Source organism: Schistocerca gregaria, chromosome 4 (genome assembly GCF_023897955.1).
Source record: "Schistocerca gregaria isolate iqSchGreg1 chromosome 4, iqSchGreg1.2, whole genome shotgun sequence".
In the NCBI taxonomy this organism is placed as follows: domain Eukaryota; kingdom Metazoa; phylum Arthropoda; class Insecta; order Orthoptera; family Acrididae; genus Schistocerca; species Schistocerca gregaria.
In genome coordinates, this window is record NC_064923.1 from 120,608,614 (window position 1) to 120,629,616 (window position 21,003).

At 42.5% G+C, this 21,003-nt stretch overlaps 1 protein-coding gene across 1 annotated transcript in view; it reads left to right on the forward strand.

The window, feature by feature from the left end:
- Positions 1 to 21,003, forward strand: part of LOC126266748 (L-asparaginase-like) — a 358,132-nt gene that overhangs the window by 275,660 nt on the left and 61,469 nt on the right. The window contains exons 5-6 of the mRNA XM_049971252.1: positions 3,871 to 4,081; positions 4,184 to 4,296. Of these exons, the coding sequence (XP_049827209.1) occupies positions 3,871 to 4,081; positions 4,184 to 4,296 (324 nt within the window). The remainder of the gene's footprint in view (positions 1 to 3,870; positions 4,082 to 4,183; positions 4,297 to 21,003) is intronic.

Sequence of the window (21,003 nt, forward strand, 5' to 3'; positions counted from 1 at the left end):
TTCAGTGTAGTTCCCACAGTGAAGTTCTGTCTTAAAATCTAGCAGAAAATCCAGAGGGACTCGGGTCATATATAAAATACAACAGTGGCAAGACACAGTGAGTATTATAGCAATGGTAATGTTACCAATGACAATACTACTGAAGTGGAATTACTAAATGTATTTATCTGAAATTCCTTTTCCAAAGAAGACAGACTAAATATTCCAGAATTCAAATCAAGAACAGCTGCCAGGAAGAGTAATCTGGAAATAGATATCCTCAGTGTAGTGAAGCAATTTAAATTATTTAATACAGGAAAGTCTTCTGGTCTAGATTGTATACCAGTTAGGTACCTTTCAGGGTATGCTGATATAATAACTCCATATCTAGCAATCATATACATTACTTATTCAACAGAAGATCAGTGCATGAAGACTGGAAAGTTGTACAGGTCACATCAATACTCGAGAAAGAAAATAGGAGCATTCTACTGAATTATAGACACACATCACTGACGTCAATTTGCAGCATGGTTTTGTAGCGTATATTGCATTTGAACATTATGAATTACCTCAAAGAAAATGATCTGTTGATATATAGTCAGCACAAATACAGAAAATATCATTCTTGTGAAACACAAGTAGCTCTTTGTTCTCATGAAGTAATGAGAAACTATCAGTGGGGATCTCAAATTAATTCCATACTTTTACATTTCCGGAAGGCTTTTGATAACATTCCTCACACAGGCTTCTAAGAACTTTGCATCCATATGAACTATCATTGTGTATGACATATCATCTCAGTTGTGTGACTGGATTCATGCATTCTCCTCAGAAAGGTCACTATTTGTAGTAACTGACAGAAAGTCATCAAGTAAAACAGAAGAGATATGTGGTGTCTCCCGTGGAAGTGTCATAGGCTCTCTGCTGTTTCTAATATACATAAATGATTTAGTAGACAATCTGAGCAGCCCTCTGATATTGTTTGCCACTGATGCTGTCATTTACCATGTAGGAAAGTTTTCAGAAGCCCAAAACCAATCATTATATGATTTAGACAAGATATATTTATGATGCAGAAAGTGGCAATTGATCCTAATTAATGAAAAGTGTCAGGTCATCCTCATGAGTATCGAAAGGCTTCTGTTAAATTTCAGATACATGATCAGTCACACAAATCTAAAGGCTGCCAAATCAACTGATTATCTGGGGATGACAATTACAAACAACTTAAATTGGAAACATAACATAGATAATGTTGTGGGGAAGTAAACCAAAGACTGTGTTTTATTGGCAAAGCAGTTAGAGGATGCAACATATCAACTAAAGGGACTGCCTGCACTGTCTTCGTCTGTCCTCTTCTGGATTATTGCTGTGCTGTATGGGATCCTTACCAGATAGTAGAGATGGAGGATGTCAACATCATTTGAGGAAGGGTATCTTGCTTTTTATTACTGCGATATATGAGAGTGTGTGTCATGGATATGGTAAGGCTAGTAATAGTTAAAACAAAGGAATTATTTGTTATGACGAGGTCTTTTCATGGAATTTCAATCGCCAGCTTTCTCCTCTGAATGTAAAAATATTTTTTGAAGCCCACCTACATAAAGAAAGTGATCATCATAATTAAATAAGAGATATCAGAGCTTGTACAGAAAGATTTAAATGTTTATTTCTCCCCTGCACTGTTCAAGAGTGGAATGGTAGAGAAATAGTGCCAAAATGCTTTGATGAACAGACTGCAAGGCACTTAAGTGTCAATTGCAAGGTAGTCACATAGATGTGGATGTAAATTAAATTTATCTGGGATAAGCATGAATAGCATTTAGCAGTATAGTGATAATTTATTGTTAGAGAAGTATACAGATCAAGATTCTATGATCTGCGTCTCTTTTGTTAATGTATGAATTGAATCATGTCTGCATCTCTACAATTTTTGGACAGTTTTTATTTCTGTATGTGGTCAGTGGTATTATGTGTAAGGTAACACAGTTTTCAGATTTATGGAATGAGAATACCATAGATTACTTATTAAAACCTTGATTTGCCAATATCCTCAGAACTGGAAGATGTTAGAAAAGGCCACAAATTAGAATACATTGGAATACAATAGCATTAAGAAGAGTAACTATGCAAAAAACTGTTAAGAGTACATAACAGAATACAAATATGTGGTGTCATTAACTAATTTCAGTGTTAACATCCTTGAGGAAATGTCAACTGTTTAACAAAGTAGAATTAAAATTTTATTGCTATAATTACTAGTTGTGCTATTTTTTTAAATTACCATGTAATATCCCCCTGTTAATTGTTATATTACATTGTATTTCCATTTCATAATACTGCACTGTCACCTGGTGGCATCTTTGATAACCTGTGAGCCCATGTACATAGTGCCAGTCAGTCTGTTTGCTGCATTGATCTTGTTAACTGTGACAAATACTGTGTCTGGGCAGGATGACTTTTCTTATGTGACATTCAGTTTGCAACAACAAAGCTTGCTCAGTATGTTTCACATCCACATACAGTAAATATGACTGTATGGTATGTTTTTACTGGTATTTTATTGCATATAGCTTCTTGCTATTGATTTTGGACCACATTTGTATAATTTTATTCTATTTTGTTACACAATTGACATTTCCATAAGAATGTTAACGCTGAAATGGCTTAGCATCTTACTATTCTCCTAATGTAAACATTAGTTGTTTCTATCCTGGTATGTACTCCCCACAACTTTTGTGTAACTGCTGTTGTCAATGAAACTTTCTGGCATTTTAAAACTGTGCCAGATTGAGACACAAACTCAGGACATTTGCATTTAGTGGGCAAGAGCTCTACCATCTGAGCTACCCAGTCATGACTCACAACGTGTCATCACGGTTCTAATTCCATCAGTAACCCGTCTCATACCTCCCGAACTTCACAGGTAAAAGACTGGTATGAGACGAGCTATTGGTGGAATTAGAGCAGAGAGGGCAGATTATGAGTTGTGCTTGGGTAGCTCAGATGGAAGAGCACTCCTCCGCAAAAGGCAAAGGCCCTGAGTTCAAGTCTCGGTCCGGCACACAGTTTTAATCTGCCAGGAAGTTCATATCAGTGCACATTCCTCTTGCAGAGTGAAAATATCATTCTGCTTTTGTTAATGCTATTGTATTCTGAAGTATTCTAATATGTGACATTTTAAAACAACTTGGAAATCTGAAGATGATTCTTTAAGAGGTTGAAATTAGTAAGCACTGTTTTCTACAGTGTGATGTTGACAAATAAAGGTTTTAATAAAAAATCTGCTGTATTCAAGTTTGCAGATTGCCCTCTCCATTATGACTATCAGGTATTTACAATTAGCTGAACAATTTCAAAATAAAACATAAATCGGACAGCTTGTCTGTAACAAGCAAAAATACACTTGTGAAGGACGGTTTCCATCTCAGGATGGGAGTGCTTTCCCTTTAAATATACCATGGATGTTAATTCAAATGTGACTGTTGCAGGTAATTGCTTTAATTTGTTTTAAAAATTGTGCAATGTCATCCAAAAAGCAAAGGTGATTCAAAAATGTCTCAAAATATTTTCCTACTTGATGTTCCCAGTTTAAGGATATGAAAATTTTCTCTAAGATTACTGAGAATAGTTTTGTTGAAATACACTCTCTTTGGCTGGCTGCTCCTTCAGCTCTGAATTTTTCCCTGTGCTGATGAATTCTAATGCAAGCTGTAGCTTGGCATGTGTGGTTTTTTTGTTATGAGCTGTGCTGTTATTATAAATGAAATGTACTGTTTATACTACCTGCATTGTTAAGAAAATATTCTCCAACTGCCCTTTAAATTGCAATACTGTGATGTGTAAGTGACAACATTGATTGATTTACTTTCTTCTTCATTCCTGCAGATTCCATTATTTGAGACAAGAGGTGATGGAAGAGAGAATTTTCTGGGTGCACTTATTTTGGCAGGCAACTACAGCATTCCAGAGGTAACTGTTTACTTTGGGCACAAGCTCTTCAGGGGAAACAGAACAACAAAAGTGAGCTCTGCGAGTTACAGTGCCTTTGATTCTCTCAACTTCCCACCTCTGGCTACTGTTGGCATTGATATTGAAGGTATATGTTCACTTAGATTTGACAAAATATTCAATTTTCTCTGGCATGTGTTATTCTTTGCTGAGAGAGTTTGAATACAACTTTTCCATGTATTATCTACAGTGGATTTCAGATCTGTATTTCGACCAACATCCATTGAACCATTTGCTGTTCATACAGCACTGAACCGGAATGTTGGCCTTCTGCGGATATTTCCTAGTATAACAACAGAAACTGTGAGTTGATTTCATTCTGATGAGTGCAATATCATTTTGTTATAATTCGTAAGCTCTAGATTTGTATTATGTATTGTAAGATGTGGAGACATCTGTAGAATATTAGACCACCAGATATCAGCTATCAGAAATTTTTGTGACTCTCTTTGGAATAGGAGAATTTACATTCTGGTCTGGCATATAGACAGCTATTCCTATACCTTTCTTTTCTTGGGATTTAAGGTTTCACTTCACACTTGAACATCACCTTGTTCCTTATTCTACACTTTCTGCTATCTGCTTATTAAGGAACTTCTAAATATTCGGAAGCATAGGGAGTCAATTGTAATTTCTAATTTGTCACCTCTGCTCCTTGTATTAACTATTTCAGGAAATGGCAAACAGACACTTCTGTCATGAGTAAAATGAGGTATTTAAACTGCAGTACAGGGAGTTGCTTTAAATTAAGATAAATATGGCATTAGGTCACATTTGGTGCCAAGAGAATGAGATGCAATATGGGCTGGTGTATGATAGTATTTTAACTTTAAATTGCATATCACCTAAGTCCAGGTTGAAAAGCTAACTTGTTGTACCCTTCTATTCTGACTATAGTGCCTCACACTTTTCTCTGTAATATGTTATTTATTCATATACTTTGTTTTTCACTGCTCCATTAATTCTTCATTTATGAATTTCTAATCAGCATTCCATAAAATATGTACTAACTCATTCCATGACCAAGAAGCTTTGGGTTTCATACTCTCAAGGGACCTGATAAATAAATAACTACAGATTGTACTTCATTTTTTAAGTTCAGGTAGGCAAAATCATAGCCAGAATCAGCTGCCATTTGTAGTGGATTTTTAAACAACAGTTACTTGAAACTTGTAATACACTGATTCAATGCTATATATACAATGACTTGTCAATGGAATTGATTTTGTCAGTATTCTGGATGGAGCTTCATTGAAGGATATATTCTCATTACTAAAATATAGTTTTTACTTAGCTGATTGACTTGAAATTGGCTTTGCTGTGCATTTTAACTCTTCAAATATTAGAACAATAAAATTTAATATTCATTTGCTTCCTTGAGCTATCAATTCCACCTACAGTGTCTGCTTTCCATCACATCACAAGCTCAACTTTTCTCCATTACTACCCAACATCCAACCAAATGTATGCAAATAAGAAATATGGAGATAAAATGTAAAGCAAAAAGGTTTACATAGTTGTGTGGTGCTCTCTTGACCACCAAACATCTCCTTTTGACACTAAAACATACTATGTGACTATGTGCAACGCAGCTAGCTCTTTATTCGCATGAATTAATGGCCGCTATCGACAGGGGATCTCAAGTTGATTCCTTATTTCTAGATTTCCGGAAAGCTTTTGACACCGTTCCTCACAAGCGACTTCTAATCAAGCTGTGGACCTATGGGGTATTGTCTCAATTGTGCGACTGGATTCATGATTTCCTGTCAGGAAGGTCGCAGTTCATAGTAATAGACGGCAAATCATTGAGTAAAACTGAAGCTTCCCAGGGAAGCATCCTGGGACCTCTGCTGTTCCTGATCTATATAAATGACCTGGGTGACAATCTGAGCAGTTCTCTTAGGTTGTTCGAAGATGATGCTGTAATTTACCATCTAGTAAGGTAATCCAAAGACCAGTATCAATTGCAAAGCGATTTAGAAAAGATTGCTGTATGGTGTGGCAGGTGGCAGTTGACGCTAAATGACGAAAAGTGTGAGGTGATCCACATGAGTTCCAAAAGAAATCCGTTGGAATTCGATTACTCGATAAATAGTACAATTCTCAAGGCTGTCAATTCAACTAAGTACCTGGGTGTTAAAATTAGGAACAACTTCAGTTGGAAGGACCACATAGATAATATTATGGGGAAGGCGAGCCAAAGGTTGCATTTCATTGGCAGGACACTTAGAAGATGCAACAAGTCCACTAAAGAGACAGCTTACACTACACTCGTTCGTCCTCTGTTAGAATATTGCTGCGCGGTGTGGGATCCTTACCATGTGGGATTGTCAGAGGACATCGAAAGGGTGCAAAAAAGGGCACTCATTTTGAATTATCACGTAATAGGGGAGAGAGTGTGGCAGATATGATAAGTGAGCTGGGATGGAAGTCATTACAGCAAAGACGTTTTTCGTCACGGCGAGACCTTTTTACGAAATTTCAATCACCAACTTTCTCTTCCGAATGCGAAAATATTTTGTTGAGCCCAACCTACATACGTAGGAATGATCAGCAAAATAAAATAAGAGAAATCAAAGCTCAAACAGAAAGGTTTAGGTGTTCGTTTTTCCCGCGCGCTGTTCAGGAGTGGAATAGTAGAGAGATAGTATGATTGTGGTTCGATGAACCCTCTGCCAAGCACTTAGATGTGAATCGCAGAGTAGTCATGTAGATGTAGATGTTCTTTGATTTCAGTCTGAGTTATTCCTTGCTACTATTTGCATGTATTCTTCATGTGTAATACTCAAGTAATGAATAACATTCATACATTCAACAATTCCTTTAGTTTGTTTATCCAACCATGATGGTAGTGACTGAATTAACCACATTCAGGACCCCTCCTCCCTGTTTCTTTGCATTATATAAATGATTTTGTATCCCATGGTGTGTGTCCACTATAAACAGTGTAGTTTCTGCCATCCAGTGATCTGCATTCCATCCTCCCCATACCTGCTTCAGACTTCAGTTGTGAAGCCCAAGTTCCAACATCAGTGCAAGAGACACAGGATGGATTTAACCTATCCCAGACCTCACTGGTGGAAACAGTGTATGCTGTCTGCTTTGTTTGCTCGAGGTCACACTAACCATAGTGCATCGCATACTGCCCAGTATCATGGTTTTGTGCCTATGAAAACCTGCTAGTACTGTGCATTGTGTGAATGTGTAACATGCATCACCACCGGTGTTTCATGGTCAGCATATATTGGATTGTTACCAACACACGATACCGTAGGGTGTCATATGACTGCTAGATCCACTCTCTGTTCATATTCCGCTGTTCTCTCTGCCAGCTGCAGCTGCCACATCCATGCCAGGACCATTTCATGCACTTTCTGAGCCATAATCCTTCCATGGTCTTTATCCTCTGCCTCATGCAGACCTTGGGCAATGCCGCAAACCAGACTCTTGGTTCACATGCATGCCTGCTGCCACTCTTTTCAGTTAACCATGGTAGTCTCTTCCATGCCAGCTGACCACAAGCCTACCACATCATGCACCTCGTGTGGCCTTTGTCTTGCCACATCGAGTGGGACCTTGGTTGATACATCACTCTGACCTTGGACCCCACGCAATACGTTCTATTGAAATTTTACTTCTGCCATCATATGGTCCTCCCTGATGCTACCCACATCTCATGATGCACCAGCTCATCCTACACTTGGACAGCATGTGGAAATGGACAGATTTCTGAAACTGGTACTCCTGCAGAAAGACAACACCAAAACATGGTTTGCATTGGTAGACAACTTTCTAGACACCCATGGCATCATTGATTATGACACAAACTTTTTCTGCTTAGTCAGTCACACCGACCTCAACAGTGATTTGGTGCTTTGCACTTCCACCCAGCATAAATACGCCACTGCTAAAGCTATTATTATCAAACACCTTTCGTTCATCACATCATTCATGATGAACATCTGGTATCTTGAACTCTGCCACAGCTTTGGTGCCACTTGTGGGCCCAAGTCGACCCTGAGCTCATACTAGACATCACACTGTGGATGCTGTGGCTTTTTTAACTTCCTCATGAACTGCAGTTATAGCTTCTTTCACACTAGTCTGACACTCTGGATAACAAACTTCGCCTTGTAGACCAAGTGACTGGATCATCCCCCACAGATAGTCAGTCCCAAGCACTGGCAATTATTCTGTTGATAAAGTTGGCAACAGCACCTCCCTCCTGTTCGCTCAAGTAACAGGGGTCACACAAGAGCAAGCGAAAAAAGAGCACAATGATGCACAGCCACCTGGTGGCAACCTGCACATGCTGTCTCCATCAGATCTCCAACTGAAGCTAACTTCGAATGTATGGCAGACTTCCATTGAAGCTCAACAGATGGTATGCATGACACATGAGACACTTCCACCGTTGGTCTACTCCCTTTGTTGGTCTCGCCACATTTGGTGATGCAGTGAGGAATTGCCATGTTCCATCTAAAGTCCCAAACTCCGTCTGCAGGCCGGTACAGGCATTCCGATCCACAATGATCCCAGAAAGTAGCTTGTCAAACATCTTTCATTGAATGAATCTTTCCTCCAACTTGAGTGGGAGACTATACATATTTGATCACAATTCATATATTCAATTCCTTGTTGACAATGGCGAAGGTGTCGTCATCCCTACTTCCTTGGCACCTGGTAACATCTTTGCAACCAAACTTGTGATACGCACAATTAACAAGTCTCACATCAGCATGCACAGGGCAGTTGACCTCAGAGTCTATCTTACCCTGTGTCTGAACTTTACATGGACGTTTCATGTTGCTGACATCAATAAACCAGTGCTTGGTATGACTTTTTCAAACACTTCAATTTATCTCCAGATGTCCAGACAGCATCTCTACTGCATCACATAACTGGATCACATATACCATGCTCATTTGGCCTTGCTGGCATGGCTCATGCTCATGCTCATGCTCATGCTCATGCTCTCTCAGAGCACTCTACATTGATGGTTCAACCACCTCCTCCTTGGTCAAGTGTACATTCATGCGCTCTGCTTCTACAACTTTCTGTGCTCACAATGTTGAGCTCGAAGATTAATTAATGATGCATCACATAAACTGTCATATGCTCATTGCATGTTCTGTCACCTAACCATCACACAGCCGATGTGTTCAAACATCATGCCTGCAGCAGTTGCGTGCCCTCTATGGCAGCTCAGCAACATTAACTACTGCAGCGCACTAAGTGTAGTGACATTACACCCGCCCCTCCCCCCAGTGTCTTGTCGCAGTGCATTCATCCCTCCCCCATGACTCAATAGCAGTATTTTCTCTCACATGCATGCATGCAAGATGCTAAATAGCCATGATTACAAAATGGTATTGTATTGTATGTTAACTGGGGGCCTGGAAATGATGGCAAGGTTCTGCCCCCACTGCCCCTGGTGTTCCCTCTGCAGCTGCAATGGTCCACAACCCCATGATGACTACCGCAGTCCACTTCACCCCTCTGCCACCCGACACCGAACCACTCTTTCAGGGTTATTGTGTGGTTCGGCCCCTGGTGGAAACCAACCCCCCCCCCCCCCCCCCCAAAAGGAACATCTCACACCAGATGAGTGTAACCCCTATGTTTCCATGGTAGAGTAATGGTGGTGTATGCGTGCATGGAGAACTTGTTTGCACAGCTTTTGTCGACATAGTGTAGCTGAGGCAGAATAAGGGGAACCAGCCTGCATTCGCCAAGGCAGATGGTGAACTGCCTAAAAACCTTCCACAGACTGGCCAGCTCACTGGACCTCGATACAAGTCCGCTGGACGTTTTTGTGTCAGGAACCAGAGGCTCCTTCCCAGTCTGCAAAACTGTGTGTTAGATCACATGGCTAACCGGCGGGCCTACAAAATGGTACTTGCTACTAGATTTTAACATTACAGACTGCCTCCTTGCACCATAATGCCCACTGTCTCACTCCAATGAAATTATGTCACACGGATGTGATCATTCAAGAACTTCTTAATGCCAGTGTCACCCACCCATCAGACAGGAACTGGCCATCTCCCACCCACCTCCCACACACTGATTATGTGGAGACCATAGAGCTTTGAATGGTCACACTATAATGGACAGTTATGATTCCCAACATTCAGGGCTTCACACAGCTTTGAATGGTCACACTATAATGGACAGTTATATGATTCCCAACATTCAGGGCTTCACACTGCTTCTCAAAGGTACATGTGTGTTTAGTGTACTTGGTTTCTGTAAAGCAAAGCAAATTCCAATGTTCAAATATGACATTTCTAAAACAGCACTCATAACCCTATTAGGCCTCATTGAGTACTGCTTTATGCTGTATGACCTCAAACATGCAGCCCTGACCTAGCAGTGAATTATTGACTCTTTACTATTACAACCTCCCATTTTCTTATGTGTATGCTTATGTCAATGACATTCTGATTTTTTTTGTCATCTGTTGAGTAACATGAACACCACCTGGCTCACATAAAGGCTACACTCCATGATGGCAGCATCAAGATTAACCAGGAAAAATCACAGCTAGCACATGGTTCCATAACTTTCCTTGGGCGTACTGTGACCACCAAAGGTGTCTGTCCAACATCCTGACAAGTAGATTTCATTTGCAACTTTCCACTACCTGCATATTATCAGGAACTGCTCTGATTTCGTGGTGCTGACAACTTCTACTGCTGACACCTGCCACATGCAGCTTCTGTCCAGGCACATCTTACAGATGCTTCAGGCAGGAAAAGTACCTCCAGCAAATGGAAAATACCTGATCCAAGATTTTGAGGCTCTCAGATCGGCACTCTTCCATGCCATCGCACTGTCTCAAAGAGTACCTGACACACACATCTGTCACAACTGTTGCGAGCAATATGTTGATAGGTGTGTTGTTGCAAAAACACATCAGTGACACCACTGAAGTGCTCAGATTCTTAAAAAACCCTCATGAGTATTCAGCGCAATTGGTCAACATTTGACCATGAACTTCTCGTCATCCATGAAGCAGCCCAACATTTTTGTGATGACACTGAAGGACATACATTCACTATTTTTACTGATGATAGGCCCCTCACAGATGCCATCCAGAACCTGACTGAAGACCTCTGCCCAAGATGATTCTGACACATGGGCATAATTGGACAGTCTCTATATAATGTGGTTGCAGATTATTTGTTGCATGTGAGTTTCATCAACACTCTTGTCGACATGAATGAACTGGCCTGACTTCATAAGGATGACCTCAAGCTATCCCGTTTACAATAGAATTCCACATGTGCTCTAACCTTTGAGCCGTGTTGCTTACTGGGTTCCTCTTTACCAATCTGGGTGACACATTGACAGGCACCCTTCACCCACTCTTACCTATACCACTTCAGCAAACTTGTTTTTTATCCATCCATGATCTAGCCCATCCTGGCATCAGAGTTGTAACATATTTCAACACCGAGCATTTCATATGTGCATGGGGCAGGAGTGACTGTTGTAACTGGACTTGTGCATGCATAACCTGTCAGAGGAATAAGGATGAATGGCGTGCATAACAGCCCCTTCATAAATTTAACATCGCTAAGGGCCACCTCTGCCATGTCCATCTTGACATCGTGGGGCCCCACCCCATGTCTGATGGGTATCACTATATCCTGTCCACAGTTGATAAAGTTGTAAGGTGTGTTGAAGCTGCCTCCCTTGCTGATATCCTGGCCAACATAGTCACATGTATATTTGCCACCTGATTGATTGCATGATTTGGGTGTCCCTTGTCTATAACAACTGAACAGGACCACCAACTTGAAGTCCTGCTATTCATTAAACTGTGTGAAATGTGCAGTTTTGACAAGTTCTATATGACAGCATACCACGCATGCCACCTGCAAAGCAATGTACTTGTCGAGTGCTAACACTGCATGCTTAAACCAGCACTCATATCCCTTGGTGGAATCTGTTCAGAGACCTTACTGTGGATACAGTATTGAGGTGACACACAAAGATGACTTGGAAGCCTTGCTTGCTGACATTATCTGTGACAACCCTCTGGTTTCTGCCAGCTGAGTTCATAGAAGAATCTTAACACCTGGCTCAAGACAAGCTATAGTCAACCAAGTTCGCAACCACATAGCTAACATCTGCACACCGTACCGTGTTTTTTCCTAAATAGAGGACTTGCGAACAACAATTATTTTGTGGTATGACTCGGTCCAGGCACCAGTACAGACCCAGTACTCAGGCCTCCACCAGGTCCTCAACCGTCAGCAAAATACCGTAGACATCCTACAGAATGGCAAACACCAAAGTGTTTCAGTAAGTGGAATGAAGCCTGCATGGATGCTAGACATCATTCCCAGCCTGACAGAGCCCTTCCGCAAAGAGGCGATAAGTGACACTCCCTTCAACTCGAGCATGGACACCACTAACAGCGAAACATCATGCAACGTGTGTGACAAAAACTGTCCACTATGTGACACTTCCCCACCATCCACTCCAACTCCACAGTGTGCAGTTTTTACAGTCGACATCATGGACATATGCTTGGCTGACCTGTTTGTCAAAATTCATGTTGGCACCTTCACCATTAATCTGCCCACCCTTTGTGGCACATCATCACAGTACTTAACACCTTCAGGTTGCCTGCTGATGCAGATGAGGCAGGGTCTATAATTATGAGCTAGTTTCAGTCATTATTTCTATAGGTCCACTGTCATTTGATTGCGGACTTGCCAGTGGATGCCCCACTGCAGCATAGGCCAACAACTTCATCTACCTATGAATGGTTTCAGGACTTCATTGTGTCCAGCCTTGCTTTCATGCTCTCTCGCTAATGCGTTAGCTGGGGAGAGAGGGTCTGTGACAACTATTTACAGACAAACTTTACCGTTTTCACCAAAATTTACTATGTGATTGTGTTCTTTGATTTCAGTTTGTGTTATTCTTTGTAACTGTTTGCTTGTGTTTTTTGGGTGGGTAGTTTTCAACTAATAAATAATGTTTATACATTCAACTGTTTCATTAGTCTGTTTATCCAGATAACAATGAAAGTGACTGAATTAACCACAGTTGTTAGACATTAACTGATAACTAATTATCAAAACTTACTATATTTAAATTTACAGACTTTTATGTTAAATCTTCAAAACTTATTCTAAATATATAAGATACAACGAAATATGTATTAAATAATGAATTATGGTGGATATAGTGTTATATGAACATATTATAAATTAACTTTACTGATACCCAACAGTATTGAAGAATGCTGAAAGTGTTTCAGGCTTGATTATACCACATAACCACCCCGCCCCCCCCCCCCCCCCCCCGCACCCGCACCACGCACCCCCCCCCCCCCCCTCTGCCCGCCCCCCCTCCTCTGCTCAGAATTTCACATGTAAGTATTTATGGTTCATAATCTGCCAGCATAGTCACACAGAAGCTGACAATAATAAGAATTTCTCCTTTGTAGCATTACAAGATAACTTACAAAATTTCTAAAAATTAGGGATCACAGCTGTTTACAATATGTATGGTCTTGTCTTCTGGTCTTCACTTGCAATCAGTTTTTTTTTTCTTTTACCAACATTCATTGTCCTTACTTGGTTGTCCTTGTTTTTGTTACCATTTCATCATAGTGTCCATTTGCTCAAGTAGAATGAGTTGCTATGAGTTCACCCTAGAAAATATTCCTTGTGTTAGCACATCGAACCAGTTTCTCCAAACACATCACAAAATATACAGATATTAAAACAAATAACAGAGTTGGTAGTTTTAGTCTGAAACCAATGGAGTAATGGCCTTCAGACAGTAAATCTTGATTCAGATTTTTTTGCTTCACACAGTGTCAGTATGAACAATAGACCACGTCAAAAGGAAACAAATGATTTAGACCTTGTGACGCTATTACAGTTATGCTAATGGACATACTTGTTGAAATTCCAAGTGATATGAACTCAGCTGCTTCAGATATTGAAGGTGCATCAGACTGAATTAATAAACAACCACAACTTATTGCATCTGATGTAAACATAGTTGCACTTGAAGAAAATTTGTGTGATAGTGTTTGTGTTGAAAGTGACTCATTTTGTATTATTAATGGCAACAATGACATTAATGCGTGTAATGATGATGCAGAACTAATAGAGCGTATCAAATGGGTTCAAGAGATATTTGCAAAAGAAACTATTGATTTTCACGTGAATGTGGTTCATATATTCCTTCTGACAAAGCAACAAGCAGCATTTAAATTTTTGGCTTCTTATTCGGTAATGATTTACTAGACCATCTACTGCTTGAAACAATTTTGTATGGATCTCAAAAGCTTGAAGGTTCCACACCTTTCTGACCAACTAGTATTGATGAAATGAAGAAATTTATTGCCATTAATTTATTAATGTGGATCAATAAGTATCATTCATATAGAGAGTACTGGTCTTCTGACCCAACTCTCAGCGAGTCCTACACGTCAGTTCTTATGCATCTCACGACAGAGTTAACTGGTTGCTAACATTTGGAATATTGGAAACCAGTACAGTTTCTTTCACATTTTCTCAGTACTGAAAACATAAGCACACCATCTCAGAAATGTAAATATGGTTCATATGTAGAAATTTCATGACCCGATACTGTGAAGGTTACAGTGCCTTTAGGGGATTTGCAGACAGGTCTGGCATGTTAAAATCAGTCTATGAGATTATAAGAAGCAAAACTTGGGTGGCACAGAATTTTCTGGCACTTTCGGGGTGTCTGTTCTAAATGTAGAAAAGTGTAAGTCAAAGAAGAGGAGTAAAAAAAATGAAATAAGAACTGTAATGTTGCAGTATAGCTACTTGACACTATCACATTGATTAAATATGTATACATAACACTGCAGAGAGATATGGAATGGAATGAGCATGTCAGGTTGATAGTTGGGAAGATGAATGCTTGACTTCATTTTTGTGGGGGAATTTTGGGAAAATATAGCTTATCTATAAAGGAGATGGCATGTAGAACACTAGTGCAACTCTTTCTTGAGCACTGCTTGAGTGTTTAGGATACCCACCAAGTTGGATTAAAGGAAGACATTGAAACAATTCAGAGGCATGCTACTAGATTTGTTACCAGAAGGTTCCATCATCAAGCAAGTACTATAAAAGTGCTTCATGAACTCGAATGGGTATCCCTGAAGGGAAGACAATGCTCTCTTTTGCAAGGCACTATAGTGGAAACTTAGAGAACTGGCATTTGAGCCTGACTGCAGATTGATTCTACTGCTGCCAGTGTACATTTTGCTTAAGGATGACAAACATAAGGGGAGTGAAATCAGGGCTCTGATGGAGACTTATGGACAGTTGTTTAGGGTATCCCTTTGTTCTATTTGTAAGTGGTACACGAAAGGAAATAACTAGCAGTAATACATGGTAACCCTCCACCACGCACCATAGGGTGGCTTGCAGACAGTTTATGTATAAATACTTTCATAATTTATAACAATCATTGAATTTCTTCATTCATATTGCTTGTGAATGCAGACTGTCTGTAATTTCTGGTCTAGTTGGAGCATCTTCATCGGCTTCTACATGCAAAAGGTCTCAGACACAGCAGAACAGATTCAAGCCATTCATAGCACCAGAAAATCACTTTGTCAATTCATCCCATATACTGAAAAGAGGGCCATCAGTATTTTTCCAAAATATTCAAAAAAGTAATGTACTCGAGTAGTCTTACAGGTAAGTAAAAACAATTTACATAGTATATCACAGTTTGGATTCCAGAGGGGTTGCTAAATTGAGAATGCTATTTATACATTTACTCAGCAAATAGTACAAGCCTCAAATAATAAAATATCACCAGTTGTTTTTTTTTCCAGATTTTTCAAGGCATTTGGTGGCTCATATTACTCTCTCAGAATAACTGAAGTTTTATGGAACTGATGTTTTTACGCACAGTTGGCTTGCACCATACTTGACAAATGGAAAGCAAAAAGTTGTGCTGAATAATTCAAACAATTTTGGGTAGATAGAAAATTGTGGTGACTGGGGAGAAATCACAAAGGGAGTCCCTCAAGGATCAGTTTTGCGTTCATTCCTATTCAAAAGATAGATTGCTACTTACCGTAAAAAAAGACACATTATGTTGCAGACAGGCACAGTTAACATACACCTATATTAAGCTTTCGGCCACAGCCTTCTTCAGCAAAAGAGAAACCATACCATTCACACACACCAACAAGCACACTTTGTATACACATGACCACCAACTCCAGCAGCTTGGACTAGAATGCAACTGCTATTCATGGATATTGGGGATATTATAAGAATCATATTACCTACGACGGTGTCAGGAGTTGTTTGCGCCCCCAGGGTGTCAGCATTCATTTGCTGGGTACGGGCTTGGCGACGCGGGGTTCCTGAGCTGGGGACTGGTAAGTGCCGCCAGTCCCCTGTCACCGTAAGCTCTGGGCATGCTTCAATGACCACCGTGCAGCGCAGCGGTGGAATGTTGTGTGTCTCAGGGAGTGGGGATCTTGGCTTGGCCGCCCGGATCGCGAGGATGGAATAAACCTCTATAAATAACCCCTCAATCTCAAGGTGTGCTGCGCGCCGATGAGATGCATGGCTGTTGAGGTGGAACAGTCATTAGCGGGCAACCTCTGGGGAACCTGCCGCACCTCAGTTGTATAAGGCTTACCTAGGCACGCGGGGCTCTGTCTAGGTGGACTCTTAGTTCCCTAGCTGCTCGTGGGACCGAGATGGAACCTTCGAACTTTTCTTCTTCTCCTCCCAGCAGAGAGGGTGGGCCACTGGTAGGTTCTAACACTCAATCTAACAAGAGGGCTCGTGTAGCCAGTCCTCCTGATTCAGGTAGTCGTAAAAGAATGCGTGCTGCTTTGCCGAATGTGTTTCTTGTAATTAAAAGAAAAGATGGGAGTTTCGCGAAAGTTTCACCATTTTATATCCAGAAGGGCTTAGAAGGCATTGCTGGAACTCTAAAATCTGTAAAGCGCTTGCGAAACGGCACCTTGTTGGTTGAAACATCTAGCTTCCAGCAAACCCAGAACCTTCAGAAGGCACAATTTCTTGGGGAGTTTGCAATAGAGACTGAATTTCACAACACCTTGAACTACAGCAAGGGTGTTGTGACTTGCAGAGATCTCGTTGACATTCCCCAAGATGAACTGAAGGTTGAATGGTCCCGGGAAGGAATTGTCGACATGCAACACATTATGAAACGGGTGGATTGTACTCTCGTAAAGACTGACTCGTTTATCCTTACATTTAACACCACCAAATTGCCAGAGCATGTGAAGGCCGGTTTCCTTCATCACAGTGTATGGCCTAATTACCCCAACCCCATGCGGTGTTTCAAATGCCAACACTTTGGACACACTACTCTTGGCTGTAGAGGGGAAGCCACTTGCGGGAAATGTGGTAAAGCTGTCCATGAGGGAGTTGGCTGCTCCTCTCCTCCCAAGTGTGTCAACTGCTCTGGAGATCACCCTGTGTGGAGTAGGGACTGCAGAGTTTTCCTTGAGGAACGGAAGATCCAGTAACTTAAAACTACAAAACGCATCTCGTATGGTGAGGCGAAGAAAATTTACAAGTCGATGCAGCCGCCCACGTTCGCTGCTTCCTTTTCTTCCGTTCTCAAACAGCCAGTGTTGAAATCCGATGCCACTACACAAACGGAGGTTGCTACTGTCAGCACTAGCACCTGCGTTTGTCAATGTACGTGTGCTGCTGCCGTTCCTGTGAAGCCTGCTGCTCCCCCCCCCCCCCCCCCCCCCCCGGCCTTCTGACCAGGTCGTGGTGGCTGACGTCATGGAACTTCCTGCCCCTTCCCGGGTCCAGTCTTGTGCATTGCCCAGCACTGCTACACCCCCTACTGCTTCTGAGGTTTTGTCACCAATGCCGCCTCAGGCCAGAAAATCGAAGCCAAAGACAAAGGTGAAGACTCGCCTGCTAAAGGAGACCGACATTCTACAGTCTGCTGATGTGGATGTCATTCTCTCTGACGTCTCTCTCGACTCCTCTTCAAAGGCGATGGAGGTTGATGTCAGACTGGGGCACTCATCTCGCCCCAAAACTGAGCCTCCGTCTCTTGTGGGCTCTCCTCCCCAACAGAAAGTGAGAATGAAGGTATTCCCACCCTGATAGATGGCTCCCATTATACAGTGGAACATGAATGGATTACGGGCACATGTGGAGGAACTGCACCTCCTAGCACGGCAACGCCCCCTGTGCTTGTGTTTACAGGAAACGCATTTAAAACCATCTGATGCTCCTGTACTAAGGGGCTATACATCATATCGCAAAGATGACCTGACTGGAGAAAGGGCCAAAGGCGGAGTCACTGTGTTTGTCAATAATGACCACCACTCCTCTGCTCTCCCCCTGGATACTGACCTGCAAGCAGTTGCAGTTGAAATTTATTCACCTCGGAGGCTTACCGTTTGCTCCCTTTATTTACCCCCGCTGGATGCAATGACCTTAGACGCTCTCACAGATCTTATCGACCACCTCCCCCGCCCATTTCTCCTCCTGGGAGACTTCAATGCCCATAATGTCCTGTGGGGCTCCACTTCTCTTTGCGCTCGAGGTCGAATTTTGGAGAGCCTCCTAACATCTCAAATGTTGTGCATTCTCAACACAGGTACTCCGACTCATTTCTCTCCTGCTACAGGGTCATTCTCAGCCATTGACCTATCTTTCTGCTCTCCAACCCTCACCGACTCTGTTCACTGGGAGGTCATTGACGACCTTCATTCCAGCGATCACTTCCCTATCCACATTCATCTCATGGATGGTGTATTGCAGGAGCAGTGGCCACCATCGTGGATAATTGGCAGGGCTAACTGGCCACTGTTCACTCGGTTGGCTGTCTTTGACCGCCTCAATAGCATCCAAGAATGGGTGGATCACATCACGCTTGTGATCCATCATGCTGCTGACCTCTCTATACCACAGTCCTATGGCACTCTTAAGTGGCGCCTTGTGCCTTGGTGGACAGAAGAGTGCCGTTCAGCCATCCGGGACAGGCGTGCGGCTCTTCGCCGATTTAAATGCCGTCCAACAGCGGTCAGTCTTACCGCCTTTCGAATCGCGAGAGCCAGGGCATGCCGTGTCATTAAAGAGAGCAAGAAAAGGTCATGGCAGGCGTTCCTGGACTCCTCAACTGTTCCACGTGTTCCACAAAAGTATGGGAAGCCATCCAGAGGATTTCCGGTAAACATAGCCGTTTACCGATAGCTGCTGTCCTGAACCAGGGATGCCTCCAAACGACACCCAGAGCCATTGCTCAGATGCTGACAGAGCATTTTGCACAAAGCACTGCCACTGCAAATTAGGATCCAGCGTTTTGTCACTACCGGGCGACTGTCGGAAGAGCGAACTTCAACTTTCGGTCGAACAGTTCTGAGGCGTACAACTCCCCTTTCTCCATGTGGGAACTTGAATCGGCTCTTAGTGAGACATCTGACACTGCACCGGGTTACGACCGCATCCGGTACTCCATGCTTCGACATCTGCCAGCGGCGTCAAAGGAAATCCTCCTCAAATGTTTTAATCTCATATGGCAGATAGGAGTGTTCCCCACCTCGTGTCGGGAGGCAATCCTCATCCCTCTCCTCAAACCAGGAAAGGACCACACATGTCCCAGTAGTTATCGTAGTATCTCCTTGACAAGCTGTGTCAGAAAGACCCTGGAACGGATGGTTAACCGGCATCTGGTCTGGCTGTTAGAGACCAGACAGCTCCTTAGCCGCTTTCAGTGTGGATTCCGAAAATTTTGGTCCACGGTCGACAACCTGACCCTCCTAGAGACGGCTATTCAGCAGGCTTTTCTCCGTCAGCATCACTGTATTGGTATATTCTTTGATATCAGTAAGGCATATGATACTACTTGGAGATACTGTATTCTTGCACAACTGCATCAATGGGGCTTTCATGGCCGCCTCCCGATTTTCATTCGGTCCTTCCTGTCTCAGTGGTTTTTTCAGACCTGCGTTGGTAACACACTGTCTGATCGCTTTGAGCAAGAGAACGGTGTCCCCCAGGGCAGTGTTTTAAGCGTTACCCTCTTTGCCATAACCATCAACAGTATAACGTCTACAGTGAGGAGTCCAGTACAGTGCTCCTTATTTGTGGACGACTTTGCTGTTTTCTGTTCCTCCTCCAGTGTTGCAACCGTGAGCCGTCAGTTGCAGCTAACAGTGCAGCGGTTAGAGGAGTGGGCTGCAAAGACGGGTTTTCGGTTCTCTGCCGATAAGTGTGTTTGTGTTCATTTTAACCATTCTCGTCGTCCTTTTACTTTGCCTGCCTTGCATATGGGGGATACTGTCCTACATTTTAGAGACACAGTGCGGTTTCTGGGCCTAATTTTTGACTCCAGGTTGTCATGGCTGCCACACCTACGTGACTTGAAAGCCAGAACCCTGAAGGCACTCAACATCCTCAAGTGCCTCAGCCACAGGTCTTGGGGAGCGGACAGGGCGCGTCTCCTTCAGTTTTACCGAGCTTTCGTGCATTCACGGTTGTACTATGGGTGCACAGTATATGGGTCAGTGAGGCCTTCTTATTTGCAGATCCTTGACGCTGTTCACCATGCTGGGATTCGACTGGCCACGGGTGCTTATCGCACCAGTCCCATACCCAGCCTCTGTGCTGAGGCTGGGGAACCGCCACTTACCATCCGGCGGCAGCTCCTGCTGGTGCGCCAGGCTTGTAACTTTCTTGCAGCTCCCAGCTCGCCTACTCACCATCTTGTTGCCCATCCACCTCTGGACTGCCTTTTTTCCCGCCGTCCCCGGGCTACGTTGTCGTTTGGGATCCGTGTGCAACGTGTACTAGAGTCCATCAGTGTGGAGTCTGTACAACCCCAAATCCAGGGTTTTAACCGCCTGCCACCCTGGTTACTGAAGAGGCCCGGAGTGATTTTAGATTTATTGCAGTACAAGAGAGATTGCACTCCTGCCACCGTTTTTAATGAAGCATTTTCTGCCATTTTATCTGAGCACCACGACTATGTAGC